The sequence below is a fragment of the Pseudophryne corroboree genome, chromosome 6, assembly GCF_028390025.1.
Source record: "Pseudophryne corroboree isolate aPseCor3 chromosome 6, aPseCor3.hap2, whole genome shotgun sequence".
NCBI lineage: Eukaryota > Metazoa > Chordata > Amphibia > Anura > Myobatrachidae > Pseudophryne > Pseudophryne corroboree.
Window position 1 is genome coordinate 329771775 of NC_086449.1, and position 22693 is coordinate 329794467.

The 22693-nt window shown below is 48.3% G+C and overlaps 1 protein-coding gene across 3 annotated transcripts in view; it reads left to right on the forward strand.

Annotated features, from left to right (window-relative positions):
* CLK3 (CDC like kinase 3) overlaps positions 1-22693 on the forward strand; it is a 177346-nt gene that overhangs the window by 91221 nt on the left and 63432 nt on the right. For all 3 annotated transcript variants that reach the window (XM_063926368.1, XM_063926367.1, XM_063926369.1), the window contains one exon: positions 21645-21724. In XM_063926368.1, the coding sequence (XP_063782438.1) occupies positions 21645-21724 (80 nt within the window). The remainder of the gene's footprint in view (positions 1-21644; positions 21725-22693) is intronic.

The window sequence follows — 22693 nt, forward strand, 5'->3', positions numbered from 1 at the left end:
TGGGAGCTTTGGTATAATCCCCATGGTCCTGACGGAGTCCCCAGCATCCACTTAGGACGTCAGAGAAAATAAGAATTTACTTACCGATAATTCTATTTCTCGTAGTCCGTAGTGGATGCTGGGCGCCCATCCCAAGTGCGGATTGTCTGCAATACTTGTACATAGTTATTGTTACAAAAATCGGGTTATTATTGTTGTGAGCCATCTTTTCAGATGCTCCGCTGTTATCATGCTGTTAACTGGGTTCAGATCACAGGTTGTACAGTGTGATTGGTGTGGCTGGTATGAGTCTTACCCGGGATTCAAAATCCTTCCTTATTGTGTACGCTCGTCCGGGCACAGTATCCTAACTGAGGCTTGGAGGAGGGTCATAGGGGGAGGAGCCAGTGCACACCACCTGATCCTAAAGCTTTTACTTTTGTGCCCTGTCTCCTGCGGAGCCGCTAATCCCCATGGTCCTGACGGAGTCCCCAGCATCCACTACGGACTACGAGAAATAGAATTATCGGTAAGTAAATTCTTATTTTTTTTTTTTCACAACACAAAGTGCTTTATAGTGGAGCTACAGCTGTCTCTGGCGATCTGGTACTGTTTTATACTTCACTGTGAAACCCACACCAGGGAAACCTCTACACAGCCTGCTTGTAACAGAACATGATTGTGTTTATAAGAACACACTGCAAATGCAGTTGGGTATTTTGCATACCTTTATACCAGGGGTGGAAAATCTACTGCGGTCTACTATAGCACACAATGTCCTATTCATCAGGGCAACTGAAATATAAAATGACCTCAAACATATGCATTTCTCTGATGTCCTAAGTGGATGCTGGGACTCTGTAAGGACCATGGGGAATAGCGGCTCCGCAGGAGACTGGGCACAACTAAAGAAAGCTTTAGGACTACCTGGTGTGCACTGGCTCCTCCCACTATGACCCTCCTCCAGACCTCAGTTAGAATCTTGTGCCCGGCTGAGCTGGATGCACACTAGGGGCTCTCCTGAGCTCCTAGAAAAGAAAGTATATTTTAGGTTTTTTATTTTCAGTGAGATCTGCTGGCAACAGACTCACTGCTACGAGGGACTAAGGGGAGAAGAAGCGAACCTACCTGACTGGAGATAGTTTGGGCTTCTTAGGCTACTGTACACCATTAGCTCCAGAGGGATCGAACACAGGACCCGACCTCGATCGTTCGTTCCCGGAGCCTCGCCGCCGTCCCCCTTACAGAGCCAGAAGCATGAAGATGGTCCTGGAAATCGGCGGCAGAAGACTTCGGTCTTCAACAAGGTAGCGCACAGCACTGCAGCTGTGCGCCATTGCTCCTCATGCACACCTCACACTCCGGTCACTGATGGGTGCAGGGCGCTGGGGGGGCGCCCTGAGCAGCACTATGAATACCTTGGCTGGAAAAAAAAATCACAATATATAGTCCCAGAGGCTATATATGTGATAAATACCCCTGCCAGAATCCATAAAAAAGCGGGAGAAAAGTCCGCCGAAAAAGGGGCGGGGCTATCTCCCTCAGCACACTGGCGCCATTTTTTCTTCACAGTGCAGCTGGAAGACAGCTCCCCAGGCTCTCCCCTGTAGTTTTCAGGCTCAAAGGGTTAAAAAGAGAGGGGGGGCACTAAATTTAGGCGCAATATGTGTATACAAGCAGCTATTGGGGGAAAAAAATCACTCAGTTATAGTGTTAATCCCTGCATTATATAGCGCTCTGGTGTGTGCTGGCATACTCTCTCTGTCTCCCCAAAGGACTTTGTGGGGTCCTGTCCTCAGTCAGAGCATTCCCTGTGTGTGTGCGGTGTCGGTACGGCTGTGTCGACATGTTGGATGAGGAAGCTTACGTGGAGGCGGAGCAGAGGCCGATAAATGGGATGTCGCCCCCTGTGGGGCCGACATCAGAGTGGATGGATAGGTGGAAGGTATTAACCGACAATGTCAACTCCTTACATAAAAGGCTAGATGACGTAACAGCTGTGGGACAGCCGGCTTCTCAGCCCGCGTCTGCCCAGGCGTCTCAAAGGCCATCAGGGGCTCAAAAAACGCCCGTTACCTCAGATGGCAGACACAGATGTCGACACGGAGTCTGACTCCAGTGTCGACGAGATTGAGACATATACACAATCCACTAGGAACATCCGTTGCATGATCTCGGCAATGAAAAATGTGTTACGCATTTCTGACATGAACCCAAGTACCACATAAAAGGGGTTTTATGTTTGGGGAGAAAAAGCAGCCAGTGTTTTGTTCCCCCATCAGATGAGTGAATGAAGTGTGTAAAGAAGCGTGGGTTCCCCCGATAAGAAACTGGTCATTTCTAAAGAGTTATTGATGGCGTACCCTTTCCCGCCAGAGGATAGGTCACGTTGGGAGATATCCCCTAGGGTGGATAAGGCACTCGCACGTTTGTCAAAAAAGGTGGCACTGCCGTCTTAGGATACGGCCACTTTGAAGGAGCCTGCTGATAAAAAGCAGGAGGCTATCCTGAAGTCTGTATATACACACTCAGGTACTATACTGAGACCTGCAATTGCCTCAGCATGAATAGTGCTGCTGCAGCGTGGTCTGATACCCTGTCAGATAATATTAATACCCTAGACAGAGATGATATTTTGCTAACATAGAGCATATTAAAGACGTCGTCTTATATATGAGGGATGCACAGAGGGATATTTGCCGGCTGGCATCCAGAATTAAGGCAATGTCCATTCTGCCAGGAGGGTATTAGAGACTCTGCAGTGGACAGGTGATGCTGACTTTAAAAGGCACATGGAGATTCTGCCTTATAAGGGTGAGGAATTGTTTGGGGATGGTCTCTGGGACCTCGTATCCACAGCAACAGCTGGGAAGAAAATTTTTTACCTCAGGTTTCCTCACAGCCTAAGAAAGCACCGTATTTTCAGGTACAGTCCTTTCGGCTTCAGAAAAGCAAGCGGGTCAAAGGCGCTTCCTTTCTGCACAGAGACAAGGGAAGAAGGAAAAAGCTGCACCAGACAGCTAGTTCCCAGGATCAAAAATCTTCCCCCGCTTCCTCTGAGTCCACCGCATGACGCTGGGGCTCCACAGGTGGAGACAAGTGCGGTGGGGGCGTGTCTCGGGAACTTCAGGGACCAGTGGGCTTGCCCACAGGTGGATCCCTAGGTTCTGCAAGTAGTATCACAGGGATACAAGCTGGAGTTCGAGGCGACTCCCCCTTGCCGTTACCTCACATCAGCCTTGCCTGCTGCCCTCGGAGAAAGGGAGGTAGTACTGGCGGCAATTCACAAGCTGTACTTCCAGCAGGTGAAATCAAGGGACCCCTCCTTCAACAAGGCCGGGGTTACTATTCCAAAATGTTTGGGGTACTGAAACCAGACGGTTCGGTGAGACCCATTCTAAAATTGAAATCCTTGAACACTTATATACGAAGGTTCAAGTTCAAAATGGAATCGCTCAGGGCGATTATTGCAAGCCTGGAGAATTTCATGGTATCACTGGACATCAAGGATGCTTACCTGCATGTCCCTATTTACCCTCCTCACCAGGAGTACCTCAAAATTGTGGTACAGGATTGTCATTACCAATTCCAGACGTTGCCGTTGGTCTGTCCCCGGCACCGAGGTATTTACCAAGGTAATGGCCGAGATAATTATCCCGTACTTGGACGATCTTATAAAGGCGAGGTCCAGGGAGCAGTTGTTCGTCGGAGTAGCACTATCTCGGGAAGTGCTACAACAGCACGGCTGGATTCTGAATATTCCAAAGTCGCAGCTGGTTCCTACGACGTGTCTACTGTTCCTGGGTATGGTTCTGGACACAGAACAGGAAAAAGGGTTTCTCCCGGAGGAGAAGGCCAAGGAGTTGTCATCTCTAGTCAGAGACCTCCTAATACAAATACAGGTGTCGGTGCATCAATGCACGCGAGCCCTGGGAAAGATGGTAGCTTCTTACGAAGAAATTCCATTCGGCAGGTTCCATGCAAGGATCTTCCAGTGGGATCTGTTGGACAAGTGGTCCGTGTCGCATCTTCAGATGCATCGGCGGATAACCCTGTCTCCAAGGGCCAGGGTGTCGCTGTTGTGGTGGCTGCAGAGTGCTCATCTTCGAGAGGGCCGCAGATTCGGCATACAGGACTGGGTCCTGGTGTCCACGGATGCCAGCCTTCGAGGCTGGGGGGCAGTCACACAGGAAAGAAACTTCCAAGGACTATGGAAAAGTCAGGAGACTTCCCTACACATAAATATTCTGGAACTAAGGGCCATTTACAATGCCCTAAGTCAGGCTAGACCCCTGCTTCAACACCGGCCGGTGCTGATCCAGTCAGACAACATCACGGCGGTCGCTCATGTAAACCGACAGGGCGGCACAAGAAGCAGGATGGCGATGGCAGAAGCCACAAGGATTCTCCGATGGGCGGAAAATCATGTGTTAGCACTGTCCGCAGTGTTCATTCCCGGCAACTGGGAAGCAGACTTTCTCAGCAGACACGACCTCCACCCGGGAGAGTGGGGACTTCATCCAGAAGTCTTCCAAATGATTGTACACCGTTGGGAAAGGCCACAGGTGGACATGATGGCGTCCCGCCTCAACAAAAAGCTAAAAAGATATTGCGCCAGGTCAAGGGACCCTCAGGCGATAGCTGTGGACGCTCTGGTAACACCGTGGGTGTACCAGTCGGTGTATGTGTTCCCTTCTCTGCCTCTCATACCCAGGGTAATGAGAATAATAAGAAGGAGAGGAGTAAGAACTATACTCATTGTTCCGGATTGGCCAAGAAGAGCTTGGTACCCAGAACTCCAAGAAATGATCACAGAGGACCCATGGCCTCTGCCGCTCAGACAGGACCTGCTGCAGCAGGGGACCTGTCTGTTCCAAGACGTACCGCGGCTGCGTTTGACGGCATGGCGGTTGAACGCCGGATCCTGAAGGAAAAGGGCATTCCGGAGGAAGTTATCCCTACGCTAATTAAAGCTAGGAAAGAAGTGAACGCAAACCATTATCACCGCATATGGCGGAAATATGTTGCGTGCTGTGAGGCCAGGAAGGCCCCAACGGAGGAATTTCAGCTAGGTCGATTTCTGCACTTCCTACAGTCAGGGGTGACTATGGGCCTAAAATTGGGTTCCATTAAGGTCCAGATTTCGGCTCTATCGATTTTCTTCCAAAATAGAACTGGCTTCACTGCCTGAAGTTCAGACTTTTGTTAAGGGAGTGCTGCATAGTCAGCCCCCGTTTGTGCCTCCAGTGGCACCGTGGGATCTCAACGTGGTGTTGGATTTCCTGAAGTCGCATTGGGTTGAGCCACTTAAATCCGTGGAGCTAAAATACCTCACGTGGAAAGTGGTCATGCTGTTGGCCTTGGCGTCGGCCAGGCTTGTATCAGAATTGGCGGCTTTGTCGTGCAAAAGCCCTTCTCTGATTTTTTTTATATGGCTAAGGCGGAATTGAGGACTCGTTCCCAATTCCTTCCTAAGGTGGTATCAGTTTTTCATATGAACCAACCTATTGTGGTGCCTGCGGCTACTTGGGACTTGGAGGATTCCAAGTTACTGGATATAGTCAGGGCCCTGAAAAATGTTTCCAGGACGGCTGGAGTCGGGAAAACTGACTTGCTATTTATCCTGTATGCACCCAACAAACTGGGTGCTCCTGCTTCTAAGCAGACTATTGCTCGCTGGATCTGTAGCACGATTCAACTTGCACATTCTGCGGCTGGACTGCCGCACCCTAAATCTGTAAAAGCCCATTCCACGAGGAAAGTGGGCTCTTCTTGGGCGGCTGCCCGAGGGGTCTCGGCTTTACAAATTTGCCGAGCTGTTACTTGGTCGGGTTCAAACATTTTTGCAAGAGTCTACAAGTTTGATACCCTGGCTGAGGAGGACATAGAGTTTGCTCATTCGGTGCTGCAGAGTCATCCGCACTCTCCCGCCCGTTTGGGAGCTTTGGTATAATCCCCATGGTCCTTACGGAGTCCCAGCATCCACTTAGGACGTCAGAGAAAATAAGATTTTACTCATCGGTAAATCTATTTCTCGTAGTCCGTAGTGGATGCTGGACGCCCATCCCAAGTGCGGATTGTCTGCAATACTTGTATATAGTTATTGCCTAACTAAAGGGTTATTGTTGAGCCATCTGTTGAGAGGCTCAGTTATATTTCATACTGTTAACTGGGTATAGTATCACGAGTTATACGGTGTGATTGGTGTGGCTGGTAGGAGTCTTATCCGGGATTCAAAATCCTTCCTTATTGTGTCAGCTCTTCCGGGCACAGTATCCTAACTGAGGTCTGGAGGAGGGTCATAGTGGGAGGAGCCAGTGCACACCAGGTAGTCCTAAAGCTTTCTTTAGTTGTGCCCAGTCTCCTGCGGAGCCGCTATTCCCCATGGTCCTTAGGGAGTCCCAGCATCCACTACGGACTACGAGAAATAGATTTACCGGTGAGTAAAATCTTATTTTTACCATAATCTAGTTGCTTTTTACTTTCCTTCTTCCTTGTGATAGATTACACTGATCTCTTTGAGAACTCGCTTAAAGACTGTTCAAAACTACTTAGACAGAAGTGTCCAATGTTTTAAATGTTCCCCAATCAGATGATTTTTGTAACTCCATTTAAGTCATCTGGCAAAGGCTGCTTCACAAAGGCTGGTTGCTACAAAAAATGCTTTAACTCTTGAAGATGCTTTCTGTTCTTCGGTGATCCCAGAAATATTTTTCATAAGAGTTTGCTTTCATAGGAAAATCACATTACAGCTTCAGTATGTCGTCCTCTAAATTAGACTTTCATATTGAACATATAGAAGACAGCTGCAGAAATGCTCTCTGTGTAAGCATCCACAAGTGAAATTATATGTGAACAATGATTGGCTCAATCTTTCTATGGACTGTTCCTGATTTAAGCCACCTGACCTCATTCTATTGGTCTTCATACTCTGACTCATTTTTAGTTGAGTTTGGAAGAGTCCCCTTTCAAGAATGGTCCGACCTTACTATATATTAGACCAGTGCTTCCCAAACAAGGTGCCTTGGGACACTTGCAGGGGTGCCCTGGATTGGTGGTCTAGGATCAATGCAAAGTATTTGTCAATATAATAGGCAAAACCAGTGCTTTGTGGCCTCCCATCATCAACTATGGACAAACAGAAGCAAATATAGTCCTTCACCACATAACTGACCCTAAGCATGACATATATATATATATATATATATATATATATATATATATATATATATATATATATATATATATATATATATATATGTATATATATGTATATGTGTGTATGTATATATATATATATATATGTATATATATGTATATGTGTGTATGTATATATATATATATATATATATATATATATATATATATGTATATATATGTATATATATATATGTATATCTATCTATCTCTAACGTCCTTGAGGATGCTGGGACTCCGTAAGGACCATGGGGAATAGACGGTCTCCGCAGGAGATAGGGCACTTTAAGAAAGCTTTGGACTCTGGGTGTGCACTGGCTCCTCCCTCTATGCCCCTCCTCCGGACCTCAGTTTTACACTGTGCCCAGAGCAAGATGGGTGCACTGCAGAGAGCTCTCCAGTGTTCTCTGCCTAGAAGCATTTTTGTGTGGATTTTTTTTTTTCTACCTTTTACTACTTTTTCACAGGGAGCACTGCTGGCAACAGGCTCCCTGCATCGAGGGACTGAGGAGAGAGGAGCAGACCTTCTTGTCAAAGAGAGGCTCTGCTTCTGCGGCTACTGGACACCATTAGCTCCAGAGGGGGTGAACGCAGGTTCTTACTTGGCGTCCACCTCCGGAGCTGCGCCGCTGTTCTCCTCACAGAGCTACAAGTACAGAAGACAGAAGTCGTCAGGCGGCAGAAGCCTTGAGCTTCACTGAGGTAACGCACAGCACTGCAGCTGTGCGTCATTGCTCCCATACACCTCACATACTCCGGTCACTGTAAGGGTGCAGGGCGCAGGGGGGGGGCGCCCTGGGCAGCAATATAAACCTCTGCATGGCAAAAAGACTATATACATGTACAGGTGGGCTCTGTACATGTATATAAAAGAGCCCCCGCCATATTTTACTATGTTTGAGCGGAACAGAAGCCCGCCGCCGAGGGGGCGGGGCTTCTCCCTCAGCACTCACCAGCGCCATTTTCTCTCCACAGCACTGCTGAGAGGAAGCTCCCCGGACTCTCCCCTGCTTACACATGGTGAAAGGGTGCTTAAAAGAGAGGGGGGGAGGGGGGGCACATAATTGGCGGTTTACATATTATACAGCGCTGCTGGGGAAAAACATTTTGTGTTGGTCTCCAGGGTTATTGCGCTGGGATGTGTGCTGGCATACTCTCTCTCTGTCTCTCCAAAGGGCCTTGACAGGGATACGGTCTTCAGGAAAGGGGTTCCCTTTGTGTGTGTGTGTGTGTGTGTGTGTGTGTGTGTGTGTGTGTGTGTGTGTCGGTACGCGTGTGTCGACATGTTTGACGAGGAAGGCTCGCTTAATGTGGAGGGGGAGTGCTTGAATGTCAGGTCGCCGTCGGCAACGCCGACACCGGAATGGGTGGATATGCTGAATGTCTTGAATGCAAATGTCAATCTATTGCATAAAAGATTAGACAAGGCAGAAGCTAGGGATCAGTCAGGTAGCCAGTCCATGCCTGTCCCTGGGGCGCCAGGTCCTTCGGGGTCTCAGAAGCGCACCATATACCAGATCGATGACACAGATACTGACTCTAGTGTCGACTATGAAGATGCAAAATTACAGCCGAAGGTGGCTAAGGGTATACGGTACATGATTATTGCCATTAAAGAGGTTTTGCATATTACTGAGGAACCCCCTGTCCCTGACACGAGGGTACACATGTATAAAGGAAAAAGCCTGAAGTCACTTTTTCATCCTCATTTGAATTAAGTGAATTGTGCGAAAAGACTTGGGAATCTCCTGATAGGAGACCACAAGTTCCCAAAAGGATTCTCATGGCGTATCCTTTTCCACAAACTGATAGGATACGCTGGGAATCTTCGCCAAAAGTTGACAAGGCGCTGACATGTTTGTCCAAAAAGGTGGCACTGCCTTCTCAGGATACGGCTTACCTCAAGGAACCTGCTGAAGCAGGCAGGAGATTACCTTAAAGCACATTTACAATCATTCCGGTACTATTGCTCGATCGGCTATGGCGTCGGCCTGGGTTTGTAGTACGGTTGTGGCATGGGCAGATTCCTTATCTACGGAAATTGACACCTTAGATAGGGACGCCATTCAAATGACCATAGAGCATATCAGAGATGCTGCCTTGTATATGAGGGATGCTCAGAGAGACATTTGTTTATTAAGCTCCAGAATAAATGCTATGTCTATTTCTGCTAGGCGGCTCTTGTGGACCCGACAGTGGACGGGAGATGCCGATTCAAAGCGGCATATGGAGTCCTTGCCTTACAAAGGGGTGGAGTTGTTTGGAGACGGCCTCTCGGATCTTGGCGTTACGGCTGGTAAGTCAAATTTCTTACCTTATGTTCCCCCGCAGCATACAAAAAAGGCACCTCATTATCAAATGCAGTCCTTTCGTTCCAATAAAAACAAGAAGGTACGTGGATCATCCTTTGTTGCCAGAGGGAAAGGCAGGGGAAAAAAGCTGCACACAGCTAGTTCCCAAGAGCAGAAGTCCTCCCCTGCATCTGCAAAGTCCACCGCATGACGCTGGGGCTTTCCGAGGGGAGGCAGATCTGGTGGGGGCTCGTCTTCGGTTTTTCAGCCACGTCTGGGTTCACTCGCAGGTGGATCCAGTACGGATGGTGTAATGGTTAGCATTACTGCCTCACAGCACTGAGGTCATGGGTTCGATTCCCACCATGGCCCTAACTGTGTGGAGTTTGTATATTCTCCCCGTAGTTGCGTGGGTTTCCTCCGGGTACTCCGGTTTCCTCCCACAATCCCAAAAATATACTGGCAGGTTTATTGGCTCCCAACAAAATTAACCCTAGATTGAATGTGTCTGTGTACATGTGGTAGGGAATATAGATTGTAAGCTCCACTGGAGCAGGGACTCATGTGAATGGGCAAATATTCTCTGTAAAGCGCTGCGGAATATGTGTGCGCTATATAAATAACTGGTAATAAATAAATAATAATCCCTGGTCATTAGAGATTGTTTCTCAGGGATACAGGCTGGAATTCGAAGACTTGCCTCCTCGCCGATTTTTCAAATCGGCTCTGCCGGCTTCCCCGTCAGAGAGGGAGCTAGTGTTGGCAGCAATCCAAAAATTGTATATTCAACAGGTGATTGTCACAGTTCCTCATCTCCAGCAAGGAGAGGGATATTACTCAACCCTGTTTGTGGTCCCGAAACCGGACGGTTCGGTCAGACCCATTTTAAACCTGAAATCTCTGAACCTGTACTTAAGAGGTTCAAGTTCAAAATGGAATCACTCAGGGCGGTCATCGCCAGCCTGGAGGGGGGGGGGATTGGATGGTGTCCCTGGACATAAAGGATGCTTACCTTCATGTTCCGATATTCCCCCCCCCCCCCCCCCCCTCCCCCCAGCGTGTCTCTGTCCATGAAGACGTTGCAGATACACGGCTGGATTCTCAATATACCGAAGTCCCAGCTAGTCCCTACAACGCGTCTGACCTTTTTGGGGCTGATTCTAGACACAGACCAGAAAAAGGTTTTTCTTCCGATCGAAAAGGTTCAGGAACTCGTAGCCATGGTCAGGAACCTATTAAAATCAAAAAAGGTTTCAGTGCATCATTGCACGCGGGTCCTGGGGAAGATGGTGGCTTCCTACGAGGCCATCCCTTTCGGCAGGTTCCATGCGAGGACTTTTCAATGGGACCTCTTGGACAAGTGGTCCGGGTCCCATTTACAAATGCATCAAAGGATCACCCTGTCTCCCAGGACCAGGGTTTCTCTCCTGTGGTGGCTGAACAGTGCTCACCTACTAGAAGGTCGCAGATTCGGCATTCAGGACTGGGTCCTGGTGACCATGGACGCAAGCCTCCGAGGCTGGGGAGCAGTGACAGTGGGAAGAAATTTTCAAGTTCTCTGGTCAAATCTAGAGTCTTGTCTCCACATCAACGTCCTGGAGTTGAGGGCCATATACAACGCCCTGCGTCAAGCGGAGGAATTGCTTTGGAGAAAACCGGTTCTGATTCAGTCAGACAATGTCACGGCAGTGGCTCATATAAACTGCCAAGGCGGAACAAGGAGCAGAATGGCCATGGCAGAAGCGACCAGGATTCTATGCTGGGCGGAAGGCCATGGTAGCGCGCTATCAGCGGTGTTCATCCCGGGGGTGGACAACTGGGAGGCGGACTTCCTCAGCAGGCACGACCTGCATCCGGGAGAGTGGGGACTTCATCAAGAAGTGTTCGCACAGATCACGGATCGTTGGGGACTGCCTCAAATCGACATGATGGCATCCCGTCTCAACAAAAAGCTAAAGCGGTATTGCGCCAGGTCAAGGGACCCTCAGGCGGTAGCGGTAGACGCTCTGGTGACACTTTGGGTGTTCAGATCGGTCTATGTGTTTCCTCCTCTTCCTCTCATACCCAAGGTGTTGAGAATAATACGAAGAAGCAGGGTCAGAACAATACTCATTGTTCCGGATTGGCCACGGAGGACTTGGTATCCGGAGCTGAAAGAGTTGCAGGGGATTCGTGGCCTCTTCCTCTAAGGCAGGACCTGCTGCGGCAGGGGCCCTGTCTGTTCCAAGACTTACAGCGGCTGCGTTTGACGGCATGGCGGTTGAACGCCGGATCCTAGCGGAAAAAGGAATTCCGAAGGAAGTCATTCCTACCCTGATCAAGGCTAGGAAAGACGTGACGTTAAAACATTATCACCGTATATGGCGGAAATATGTTTCTTGGTGTGAGGCCAGAGCTGCTCCTACGGAGGAGTTCCATTTGGGCCGTCTACTTCACTTCCTTCAAACCGAAGTGACTTTGGGCCTAAAATTAGGGTCCATAAAGGTCCAGATTTCGGCCTTGTCCATTTTCTTTCAAAGAGAATTGGCCTCTATTCCTGAAGTACAGACCTTTGTGAAGGGAGTGCTGCATATTCAGCCTCCTTTTGTGCCTCCGGTGGCGCCTTGGGATCCTAACGTGGTGTTGCGTTTCCTCAAGTCACCTTTGTTTGAACCACTCAAAACTGTGGAGTTGAAATACCTCACGTGGAAAGTGGTCATGTTGTTGGCGTTGGCTTCGGCAAGACGTGTTTCCGAATTGGCGGCTTTATCACATAAAAGCCCATACTTGGTCTTTCACGTGGATAGGGCAGAGTTGAGGACTCGCCCTCACTTTCTGCCAAAAGTGGTCTCATCTTTTCATGTGAACCAACCTATTGTCGTGCCTGTGGCTACACGGGACTTGGAGGATTTTGAGTCCCTGGATGTAGTCAGGGCTTTGAAGATTTATGTGACCAGAACGGCTAGAATCAGGAAGACTGAAGCGCCCGTCCCAAGTGCGGACTTCTTCTGCAAGACTTGTATATAGTTATTGCTTACATAAGGGTTATGTTATAGTTTTTCGGTGGAACCGTGGCTATGTTGTTCATACTGTTAACTGGGTAAGTTTATCACAAGTTATACGGTGTGGCTGGTATGGATCTCGCCCTTAGATTTACAAAAATCCTTCCTCGTACTGTCCATCTCCTCTGGGCACAGTTTCCCTAACTGAGGTCTGGAGGAGGGGCATAGAGGGAGTAGCCAGTGCACACCCAGAGTCCAAAGCTTTCTTAAAGTGCCCTATCTCCTGCGGAGCCCGTCTATTCCCCATGGTCCTTATGGAGTCCCAGCATCCTCTACGGACTACGAGAAATAGATTTACTGGTAAGTAAAATCTTATTAGATAGTTAGATAGATATAATGTATGTATCTATATATCTATCTATGTGGCTACTGGAAAAAGCAACCAGTACTTACCCTGCATTCAAAACAATAAATGCATTTGAACTGCTTATTATAGTGCAACATGGTTTGTCCAAGTGCACTGTTGTTTTCTCTTTTTTGCTTTCATTTTATCTCCAAATCAGGCCTAATGGTAACAAGTTTACAAAGTGAAAAAGCTTGTTTCTTTACCAAAGCTAATACCCATTTTAAATAAAAAGGCCAGGCTGCAACTGGGATTTTGTACACTGGTTCAACTCTGATGCGACATGGCTGAGACACCGTCAGACAGGCAGCAGGACCCGGCTTATCCTCGGGTCGGCAACATCACACGCGCAGACCCTTGAGAGAATCTCTTCCTAGGCTGTAGATGTGTACCATGTCTGATTGACCAGGTTACCCATTTACATTGAGCCTTACTTTGGTCCTTCCTGGGAAAAACGTGATCTCTAGCCGGGTTGGAATCCCAGTTCACTGGACACAGGTTGAGTGGTTCCCACTGACAGAAATCCCAGCTTGATGTGCATTCACATGCAGTAACACAGGATTTTCATGTTCGTGGAAAAGGGGTATCACACTGCTGGTAAATGTGTTCACCTGTAGTTTTTCTGTTCATAGAGCAAATAGTTAAAAACTTGAGGAATACAATTCATATCAACACAACTGAGCAATATCCACGGTATCTGACAATTCATTGAACTGCAAAGAAAACAAAACTTTTAATAATAAGCAATTCACTTTCTTCTACAAGTCGCTTTGCTTCCACCTGTCTCTTCCTAGTTTAGCCAGATAGAGGCATGTCTCGCTAGCACGATTCATTACCACGGAAAACTTGCCTCAACATTTCTGTCTTGAAACTGTTTCTTATGCTTTGCTAAAATATTTGCAATATAAAAGGATTCTTCAGTTTCTGCTCGCCAAAGGTAACAAATCACAGTATAATCTGTGTGCCCCTTACTGAATGTTCAAGGATTTAACTTTGAAAGTCCTTTATTCTACTGTTAGATGGAAAGTCACAATCCTTTTTCTTGAGTAGCCTTGAAAAAGTCTCTAAGCATTAACGTTGGCTGAGCATCACTAGTATGATATTTCAGACTTATGCCTCCTAAGAAACAAAAACACTAATCCTGTTCCCATTCTTCACAAGTAGAAATGTTTTTTTCTCTAACGTCCTAGTGGATGCTGGGAACTCCGTAAGGACCATGGGGAATAGCGGGCTCCGAAGGAGGCTGGGCACTCTAGAAAGATTTAGGACTACCTGGTGTGCACTGGCTCCTCCCACTATGACCCTCCTCCAAGCCTCAGTTAGATTTCGTGCCCGGCCGAGGTTGGATGCACACTAGGGGCTCTCCTGAGCCCTTAGAAAGAAAGTATAATTTTAGGTTTTTTATTTTCAGTGAGACCTGCTGGCAACAGGCTCACTGCAGCGAGGGACTAAGGGGAGAAGAAGTGAACTCGCCTGCTTGCAGCCGGATTGGGCTTCTTAGGCTACTGGACACCATTAGCTCCAGAGGGATCGACCGCAGGCCCAGTCCTTGGTGTTCGGTCCCGGATCCGCGCCGCCGTCCCCCTTACAGAGCCAGAAGCAAGAAGAGGTCCAGAAAATCGGCGGCAGAAGACGTCAGTCTTCACCAAGGTAGCGCACAGCACTGCAGCTGTGCGCCATTGCTCCTCATGCACACTTCACACTCCGGTCACTGAGGGTGCAGGGCGCTTGGGGGGGGGGGGGGGGGCGCCGCCCTGAGCTGCAATAAAAACACCTTGGCTGGCAAAAATACCACAATATTTAGCCCTAGAGGCTATATATGTGGTAAATTCCCCTGCCAGAATCCAGAAAAAAGCGGGAGAATAGGCAGCGGAAAAGGGGCGGAGCTATCTCCCTCAGACACACTGGCGCCATCTCTCCTTCACAGATCCGCTGGAAGGAAGCTCCCTGGCTCTCCCCTGCAGTCTACACTTCAGAACAGGGTAAAAACAGAGAGGGGGGGCACTAAATTTGGGCGCAATACATATATAATATAAAAAGCAGCTATAGGGGACATAACTTAGTTAGTCCCTGCATTATATAGCGCTCTGGTGTGTGCTGGCATACTCTCACTCTGTCCCCCCAAAGGGCTTTTGTGGGTCCTGTCCTCATTCGGAGCATTCCTTGTGTGTGTGCGGTGTGTCTGTACGGCTGTGTCGACATGTTTGATGAGGATAATGATGTGGAGGCGGAGCAGATGCCTTTAGAAGGGATGTCACCCCCTGCGGGGCAGACACCTGAGTGGATGGGCTTATGGAAAGTAATGAGTGCACGTATAGACTCCTTATATAAGAAAATCGACGACATGCCAAATGTGGGACAGCCGACTTCTCAGCTCGTGCCTGCCCAGGCGTCGCATGGGTCGTCAGGGGCTCTAAAACGCCCGCTACCTCAAGCAGACCCAGATGTCGACACGGATACTGACACCAGTGTCGACGACGATGAGTCAAACCTGATGCCCACTAAGGCCATTCACTGTATGATTGAGGCAATGAAAGAGGTGTTAAACATTTCTGATATAACTACTGGTACCACTAAAAAGGGTATTATGTTTGGAGAGAAAAAACTACCCGTAGTTTTTCCCCCATCAGATGAATTAAATGAAGTGTGTGAAGAAGCGTGGGCTTTCCCTGATAAAAAATTGGTAATTCCTAAGAAGGTACTAATGGCGTTCCCTTTCCCGCCAGAGGATAGGTCACGTTGGGAAACTCCCCCTAGAGTGGATAAAGCGCTCACACGTTTGTCTAAAAAGGTGGCACTACCGTCTCCGGATACGGCCGCCCTCAAGGAACCTGCTGATAGAAAGCAGGAGGCGATCCTGAAGTCTGTATATACACACACAGGCATTATACTTAGGCCAGCTATTGCGTCAGCTTGGATGTGCAGTGCTGCCGCTGCGTGGTCAGATAAACTGTCAGAAAATATTGACACATTAGACAGAGACACGATCCTGTTAACCATAGACCATATAAAAGACTCAGTCTTATATATGAGAGATGCACAAAGGGAAATCTGCCGATTGGCATCTAAAGTAAGTGCATTGTCCATTTCTGCTAGGAGAGGCTTATGGACTCGCCAGTGGACAGGAGATGCAGATTCAAAAAAGCACATGGAAGTGTTACCATATAAGGGTGAGGAATTATTTGGGGATGGTCTCTCGGACCTAGTTTCCACAGCAACGTCTGGGAAGTCAGCATTTTTACCCCATGTCCCCTCACAGCCTAAGAAGGCGCCGTTTTATCAGGTTCAGTCCTTTCGGACCCAGAAAAACAGGCGTGGAAAAGGCGGGTCCTTTCTGTCCAGAGGCAGAGGTAGGGGAAAAAGACTGCAACAAACAGCAGGTTCCCAGGAGCAAAAGTCCTCCCCCGCTGCTTCTTCCAAGTCCGCCGCATGACGGTGGGGCTCCACAGGCGGAGCCAGGTACGGTGGGGGGCCGCCTCAAGAATTTCAGCGATCAGTGGGCTCGCTCACAGGTGGATCCCTGGATCCTTCAAATAGTATCTCAGGGGTACAAACTGGAATTCGAGGCGTCTCCACCCCACCGGTTCCTAAAATCTGCCTTGCCGATTGCTCCCTCAGACAGGGAGGCGGTGCTAGCGGCAATTCACAAGCTGTATTCCCAGCAGGTGATAATCAAGGTACCCCTACTTCAACAAGGCCGGGGTTACTATTCCACACTATTTGTGGTACCGAAACCGGACGGTTCGGTGAGACCCATTTTAAATTTGAAATCCTTGAACACATACATAAAAAAATTCAAGTTCAAGATGGAGTCGCTCAGGGCGGTTATTGCGAGCCTGGACGAGGGAGATTACATGGTATCCCTGGACATCAAGGATGCTTACTTGCATGTCCCCATTTACCATCCTCACCAGGAGTACCTCAGATTTGTGGTACAGGATTGCCATTACCAATTCCAGACGCTGCCGTTTGGACTGTCCACGGCACCGAGGGTATTTACCAAGGTGATGGCGGAAATTATGATACTCCTTCGAAAAAAGGGAGTTTTAATTATCCCGTACTTGGACGATCTCCTAATAAAAGCGAGGTCCAAGGAACAGTTGTTGGTGGGAGTAGCACTATCTCAGGAGGTGCTGCACCAGCACGGCTGGATTCTGAATATCCCAAAGTCACAGCTGGTTCCGACGACACGACTACTGTTCCTGGGTATGATTCTGGATACAGTCCAGAAAAAAGTGTTTCTCCCGGAGGAGAAAGCCAGGGAGTTGTCATCTCTAGTCAGAGACCTCCTGAAACCAAAACAGGTATCAGTGCATCGCTGCACGCGGGTCCTGGGAAAGATGGTGGCTTCTTACGAAGCAATTCCCTTCGGCAGGTTCCATTCCAGAATCTTTCAGTGGGACCTGTTGGACCAGTGGTCCGGATCGCATCTTCAGATGCATCGCTTGATAACCCTGTCTCCAAGAACCAGGGTGTCGCTACTGTGGTGGCTGCAGAGTGCCCATCTTCTAGAGGGCCGCAGGTTCGGCATACAGGACTGGGTCCTGGTGACCACGGATGCCAGCCTTCGAGGCTGGGGGGCAGTCACACAGGGAAGAAACTTCCAAGGACTATGGTCGAGTCAGGAGACTTCCCTTCACATAAATATTCTGGAACTAAGGGCCATCTACAATGCCCTAAGTCAAGCAAAATCCCTGCTCCTACACCAGCCGGTGCTGATCCAGTCAGACAACATCACGGCAGTCGCCCATGTAAATCGACAGGGCGGCACAAGAAGCAGGATGGCGATGGCGGAAGCCACAAGAATTCTCCGATGGGCGGAGAATCATGTACTAGCACTGTCAGCAGTGTTCATTCCGGGAGTGGACAACTGGGAAGCAGACTTCCTCAGCAGACACGACCTCCACCCGGGAGAGTGGGGACTTCATCCAGAAGTCTTCCAGATGCTGGTAAACCGTTGGGAAAAACCACAGGTGGACATGATGGCGTCCCGCCTCAACAAAAAGTTAAAAAGATATTGCGCCAGGTCAAGGGACCCTCAGGCGATAGCTGTGGATGCTCTAGTGACACCGTGGGTGTACCAGTCGGTTTATGTGTTCCCTCCTCTGCCTCTCATACCAAAGGTATTGAGAATAATAAGAAAGCGAGGAGTAAACACAATTCTCGTGGTTCCGGATTGGCCAAGACGAGCGTGGTACCCGGAACTTCAAGAGATGCTCTCAGAGGACCCGTGGCCTCTACCGCTCAGACAGGACCTGCTACAACAGGGGCCCTGTCTGTTCCAAGACTTACCGCGGCTGCGTTTGACGGCATGGCGGTTGAACACCGGATCCTAAAGGAAAAGGGTATTCCGGAAGAAGTCATTCCTACGCTTATTAAGGCCAGGAAAGATGTTACGGCAAAGCATTATCACCGCATATGGCGGAAATATGTTGCATGGTGCGAGGCCAAAAAGGCCCCAACAGAGGAATTTCAACTAGGTCGATTTCTGCATTTCCTGCAAGCAGGAGTGAATATGGGCCTAAAACTAGGCTCCATTAAAGTACAGATCTCGGCTCTGTCGATTTTCTTTCAAAAAGAACTAGCTTCAGTACCTGAAGTTCAGACATTTGTGAAAGGAGTGCTGCATATTAAGCCCCCATTTGTGCCTCCTGTGGCACCTTGGGATCTCAACGTGATGTTGAGTTTCTTAAAATCACATTGGTTTGAGCCACTAAAAACCGTGGATCTGAAATATCTCACGTGGAAAGTGGTCATGTTATTGGCCTTGGCTTCAGCCAGGCGAGTGTCAGAATTGGCGGCTTTATCATGTAAAAGCCCTTATCTGATTTTCCATATGGAAAGGGCAGAATTGAGGACTCGTCCCCAGTTTCTCCCTAAGGTGGTGTCAGCGTTTCACCTGAACCAGCCTATTGTGGTGCCTGCGGCTACTAAGGATTTGGAGGACTCCAAGTTGCTAGACGTTGTCAGGGCCCTGAAAATATGTTTCCAGGACGGCTGGAGTCAGAAAATCTGACTCGCTGTTTATCCTGTATGCACCCAACAAGCTGGGTGCTCCTGCTTCTAAGCAGTCTATTGCTCACTGGATTTGTAGTACAATTCAGCTTGCACATTCTGTGGCAGGCATGCCACAGCCAAAATCTGTAAATGCCCATTCCACAAGGAAGGTGGGCTCATCTTGGGCGGCTGCCCGAGGCGTATCGGCTTTACAACTTTGCCGAGCAGTTACTTGGTCAGGGGCAAACACATTTGCAAAATTCTACAAATTTGATACCCTGCCTGAGGAGGACCTGGAGTTCTCTCATTCGGTGCTACAGAGTCATCCGCACTCTCCCGCCCGTTTGGGAGCTTTGGTATAATCCCCATGGTCCTTACGGAGTTCCCAGCATCCACTAGGACGTTAGAGAAAATAAGGATTTACTCACCGGTAATTCTATTTCTCGTAGTCCGTAGTGGATGCTGGGCGCCCATCCCAAGTGCGGATTGTCTGCAATACTTGTAAATAGTTATTGTTAACTAAAGGGTTATTGTTGAGCCATCTGTTGAGAGGCTCAGTTGTTTTTCATACTGTCAAACTGGATATAGTATCACGAGTTGTACGGTGTGATTGGTGTGGCTGGTAAGAGTCTTACCCGGGATTCTAAATCCTTCCTTATTATGTCTGCTCGTCCGGGCACGGTGTCCTAACTGAGGCTTGGAGGAGGGTCATAGTGGGAGGAGCCAGTGCACACCAGGTAGTCCTAAATCTTTCTAGAGTGCCCAGCCTCCTTCGGAGCCCGCTATTCCCCATGGTCCTTACGGAGTTCCCTGCATCCACTACGGACTACGAGAAATAGAATTACCGGTGAGTAAATTCTTTTTTTTTTTTTTTTTTTGGTCTTTTGGATGTACTCTGTAAGGATACTAATCATAACACAAAAAACGTGTGGTCATCAGACAGTTTGAGACACGCTCAGGGCCTACTGTGTGTGTGTGTGTGTGTGTGTGTGTGTGCTGTGATGGCAGCTCCACAGGCTGTAGGCCTCTTGTGTGTGTGTGTGTGTGTGTGTGTGTGTGTGGCAGAAGCTCTTCTTGCCCATTATAGAGAAGGCAGGAGAGCATAGAAATATACATATAAAAAATTAGTGGGATCTGCATGGTGTGGGCTGCCGTGACGCTGTGTGAGCTCTCTGGTCATGGGTCTATATAAAGCAAATCCACACCCTGTGATGGCAGTCAAGTTTGTCCTCATCCCTCCACTCCTTCCTTACCAGCCACTGAGCATCAGCCTCACTTGGCTTGGGTGATGTGGTGCCATAGGCCTCATCCACTGGGGATCAGAGGAGTATTACCGTGATGACAGCGCCTATGGTAATCTGGCTTAGGGCCCGATTCAGAGATGTATGCTAACCTGATGGTTAGTGAACATCTCCGATGGAAGGAGGACTGCGCTTGTGCAGGGTGTGTTCTGCGAATATGCAGCCCTTTATCTGCGAGTCTGCTCTGTGTCTTCCAGACGCAGCTTGATGGACATGCTGTGGTGTTTGGGAGGTGGAGTGGGCATTCCTGGTCCGTGTTTTCGGAAATGGGAGCGTGTCGTCCCCGTTTTCCGGTAGGGATGAGACCAGGGTCTGCGTGGCTGCACATTTAAAAGCTGCCAGATCCGACTAGACTAAGGGGGTTCTTTGCTGCGGTGCGAATGGGTCAGAACTGCGCATACGCAGCGAGCGCAATGCGCGCGCGCAGCGTTGAGCCGTCGCCGGGCGGCGGCTAGAACAAAGAGGAAAGTGATCACTAGCGAGATCGCAAGAAGAATGACAGCGAGGAGGCATTCCGGGGCGTCTACTCACCGTTTTCCGAGCGTGGAGATCCGAACGCAGGCGTGTCTAGGAGTTTGGAGGACGGATGTCTGACGTCAATCCCGGGTCCTTCGTCGCTGGATCCGTCACACAGGGTAAGTAGGTCTGACCCTGGTCTTGTTTTGCAGGAAACCTTTTTTTTTTTTTTTTTTTTGCATAGCCGATCGCAGCCCTGCTAAGCTAAAATACACTCCCCCATAGGCGGCGTCAAGTTGATCGCACGAGCAGCAAAAAGTTGCTACGTGCGATCAACTTTGAGTGACCCCCTAAGTAAGCCTTAGCTTACGCAGCCTGGCCAAAACTGCAACCATCGCAATGGATGATGGTGATCCAAAGCAGCGTCTATGGACACTGCACTCGGATTGCAAATGCAGTGCAGTAGGTGTCTTTTTTTCATATTTGCATTTGGAAAGACGGAATTTCAAAGCAGTTTGTGTATGGCTCTGCAATTCCGTCCATCTCTGAATTAGGCCCTTAGTTTAATGTGGTTAGTTGACTAATCACTGACACCACTCCTTTCTACCAAAGAAGTATGATCGTCTAAGACAGAGGAAACCAAAGAGTTTAACAGCCTGTTATTCAACTGACCTGTGCTTGAAATATTTCTTGACAATCACGTTACTTAAGGCAATAATGGTGGTGGAATTGTCGTTCTCTCATAGAAAATATTGCCATATTTATTTTGTACTGTAGCGCGTATCACCAGCCAATAGTGGTCTTATTTCTATTGTCCCGGAATACGATACATCGCTCCTCTCTGGAGACAATAGAATCTGACATACAGTAGAGCCGAGCTGGGTCCTAACCTATGGCACAGAAGTCTTCTATAAATATGTTTTCAAGGCACAGCAAGAACCAAAATAAAAAGTTTATTTTTAACTAATGTTGTAAGAGATGTGTACAGACCAAAGCATAATGTTTCCTCTATTTTTTTTTTTTTTATATATTTCAATAGACTCATGATAATCGGGAACACTTGGTAATGATGGAGAGAAATCTTGGACCATTACCACGACGCATGGTGTATAAAACAAAGTAAGAGTAGAAAGCCTTTCCACTATATACATAGCCGTTTTATTAATGTTTTTCTCTCCTCATCCTCTTGTATGTATTCCTGGTTCTTTTCTTTAACCACTTGCCTGGCATGATCACATACCGCCCAACTGTCCCGATTTTCGTGGGACAGTCCTGTTTTTTGGGGTCTGTCCCACTGCCTCTCCCGCGGGGTCTGTCCCACTGCCCCTCCCGCTGCCAGGATGGGGATCCTGCCGTACTGACAGGATGGGGGTCCTACAAGAAAATGTGTTCCCCTCACAGCGCTTACAATCAGCTGCTCAATTCCACTCCCAGGTGTACACCAACGCCTGTGAACTGATACTAACAAAATGGGGATTGGAAGGGAATATACAGCGCTGAAAGCCACTCAGTTTAGAAATTATCTGCAGTGTATCACATAGATTAATTAATCCTATATGTGTTCACTGCAATAAATGTGACCAACCTTCAAAAAAATTCTTAATTAAAATATAGCAATAATTCAAGAGTATAATAAAAATGAGTTTTCCCTTTTATATTATCTATAGATCATATATAGGAAAAAGTTCATATAAACTTCATGTCCAGTATGTTGTTAGTAATTTCTAATCAACCAAGACCGTCCTTTCTGTGTCCCCTATTGTAATGACACTCACTTTAAGTAAACCGATACCGTTCACCAAAAGGTATCTTTGTGCTGTGCAGTCACGTCCGGCACCTTCAGTGCACCGTATGGTATTGTCAGAGATTCAGTTTTAGACAGCCATCAGAAACTGGACAGATGTAGATAAAAAGCAATCCCATCAGGGAATTTATTCACAAGAAGTTAAAAAATGACACAGGACGCATACCCGCTCCCAAATTGAGGCTGCGCTTCACCTCTGAGACACCCGGAATGTCCCAGTCCGCTGCAATGGCAAACGGCCTCAGATGTGCGGATGGGTAACGGCTCTCTCCTGGGTCAGCACA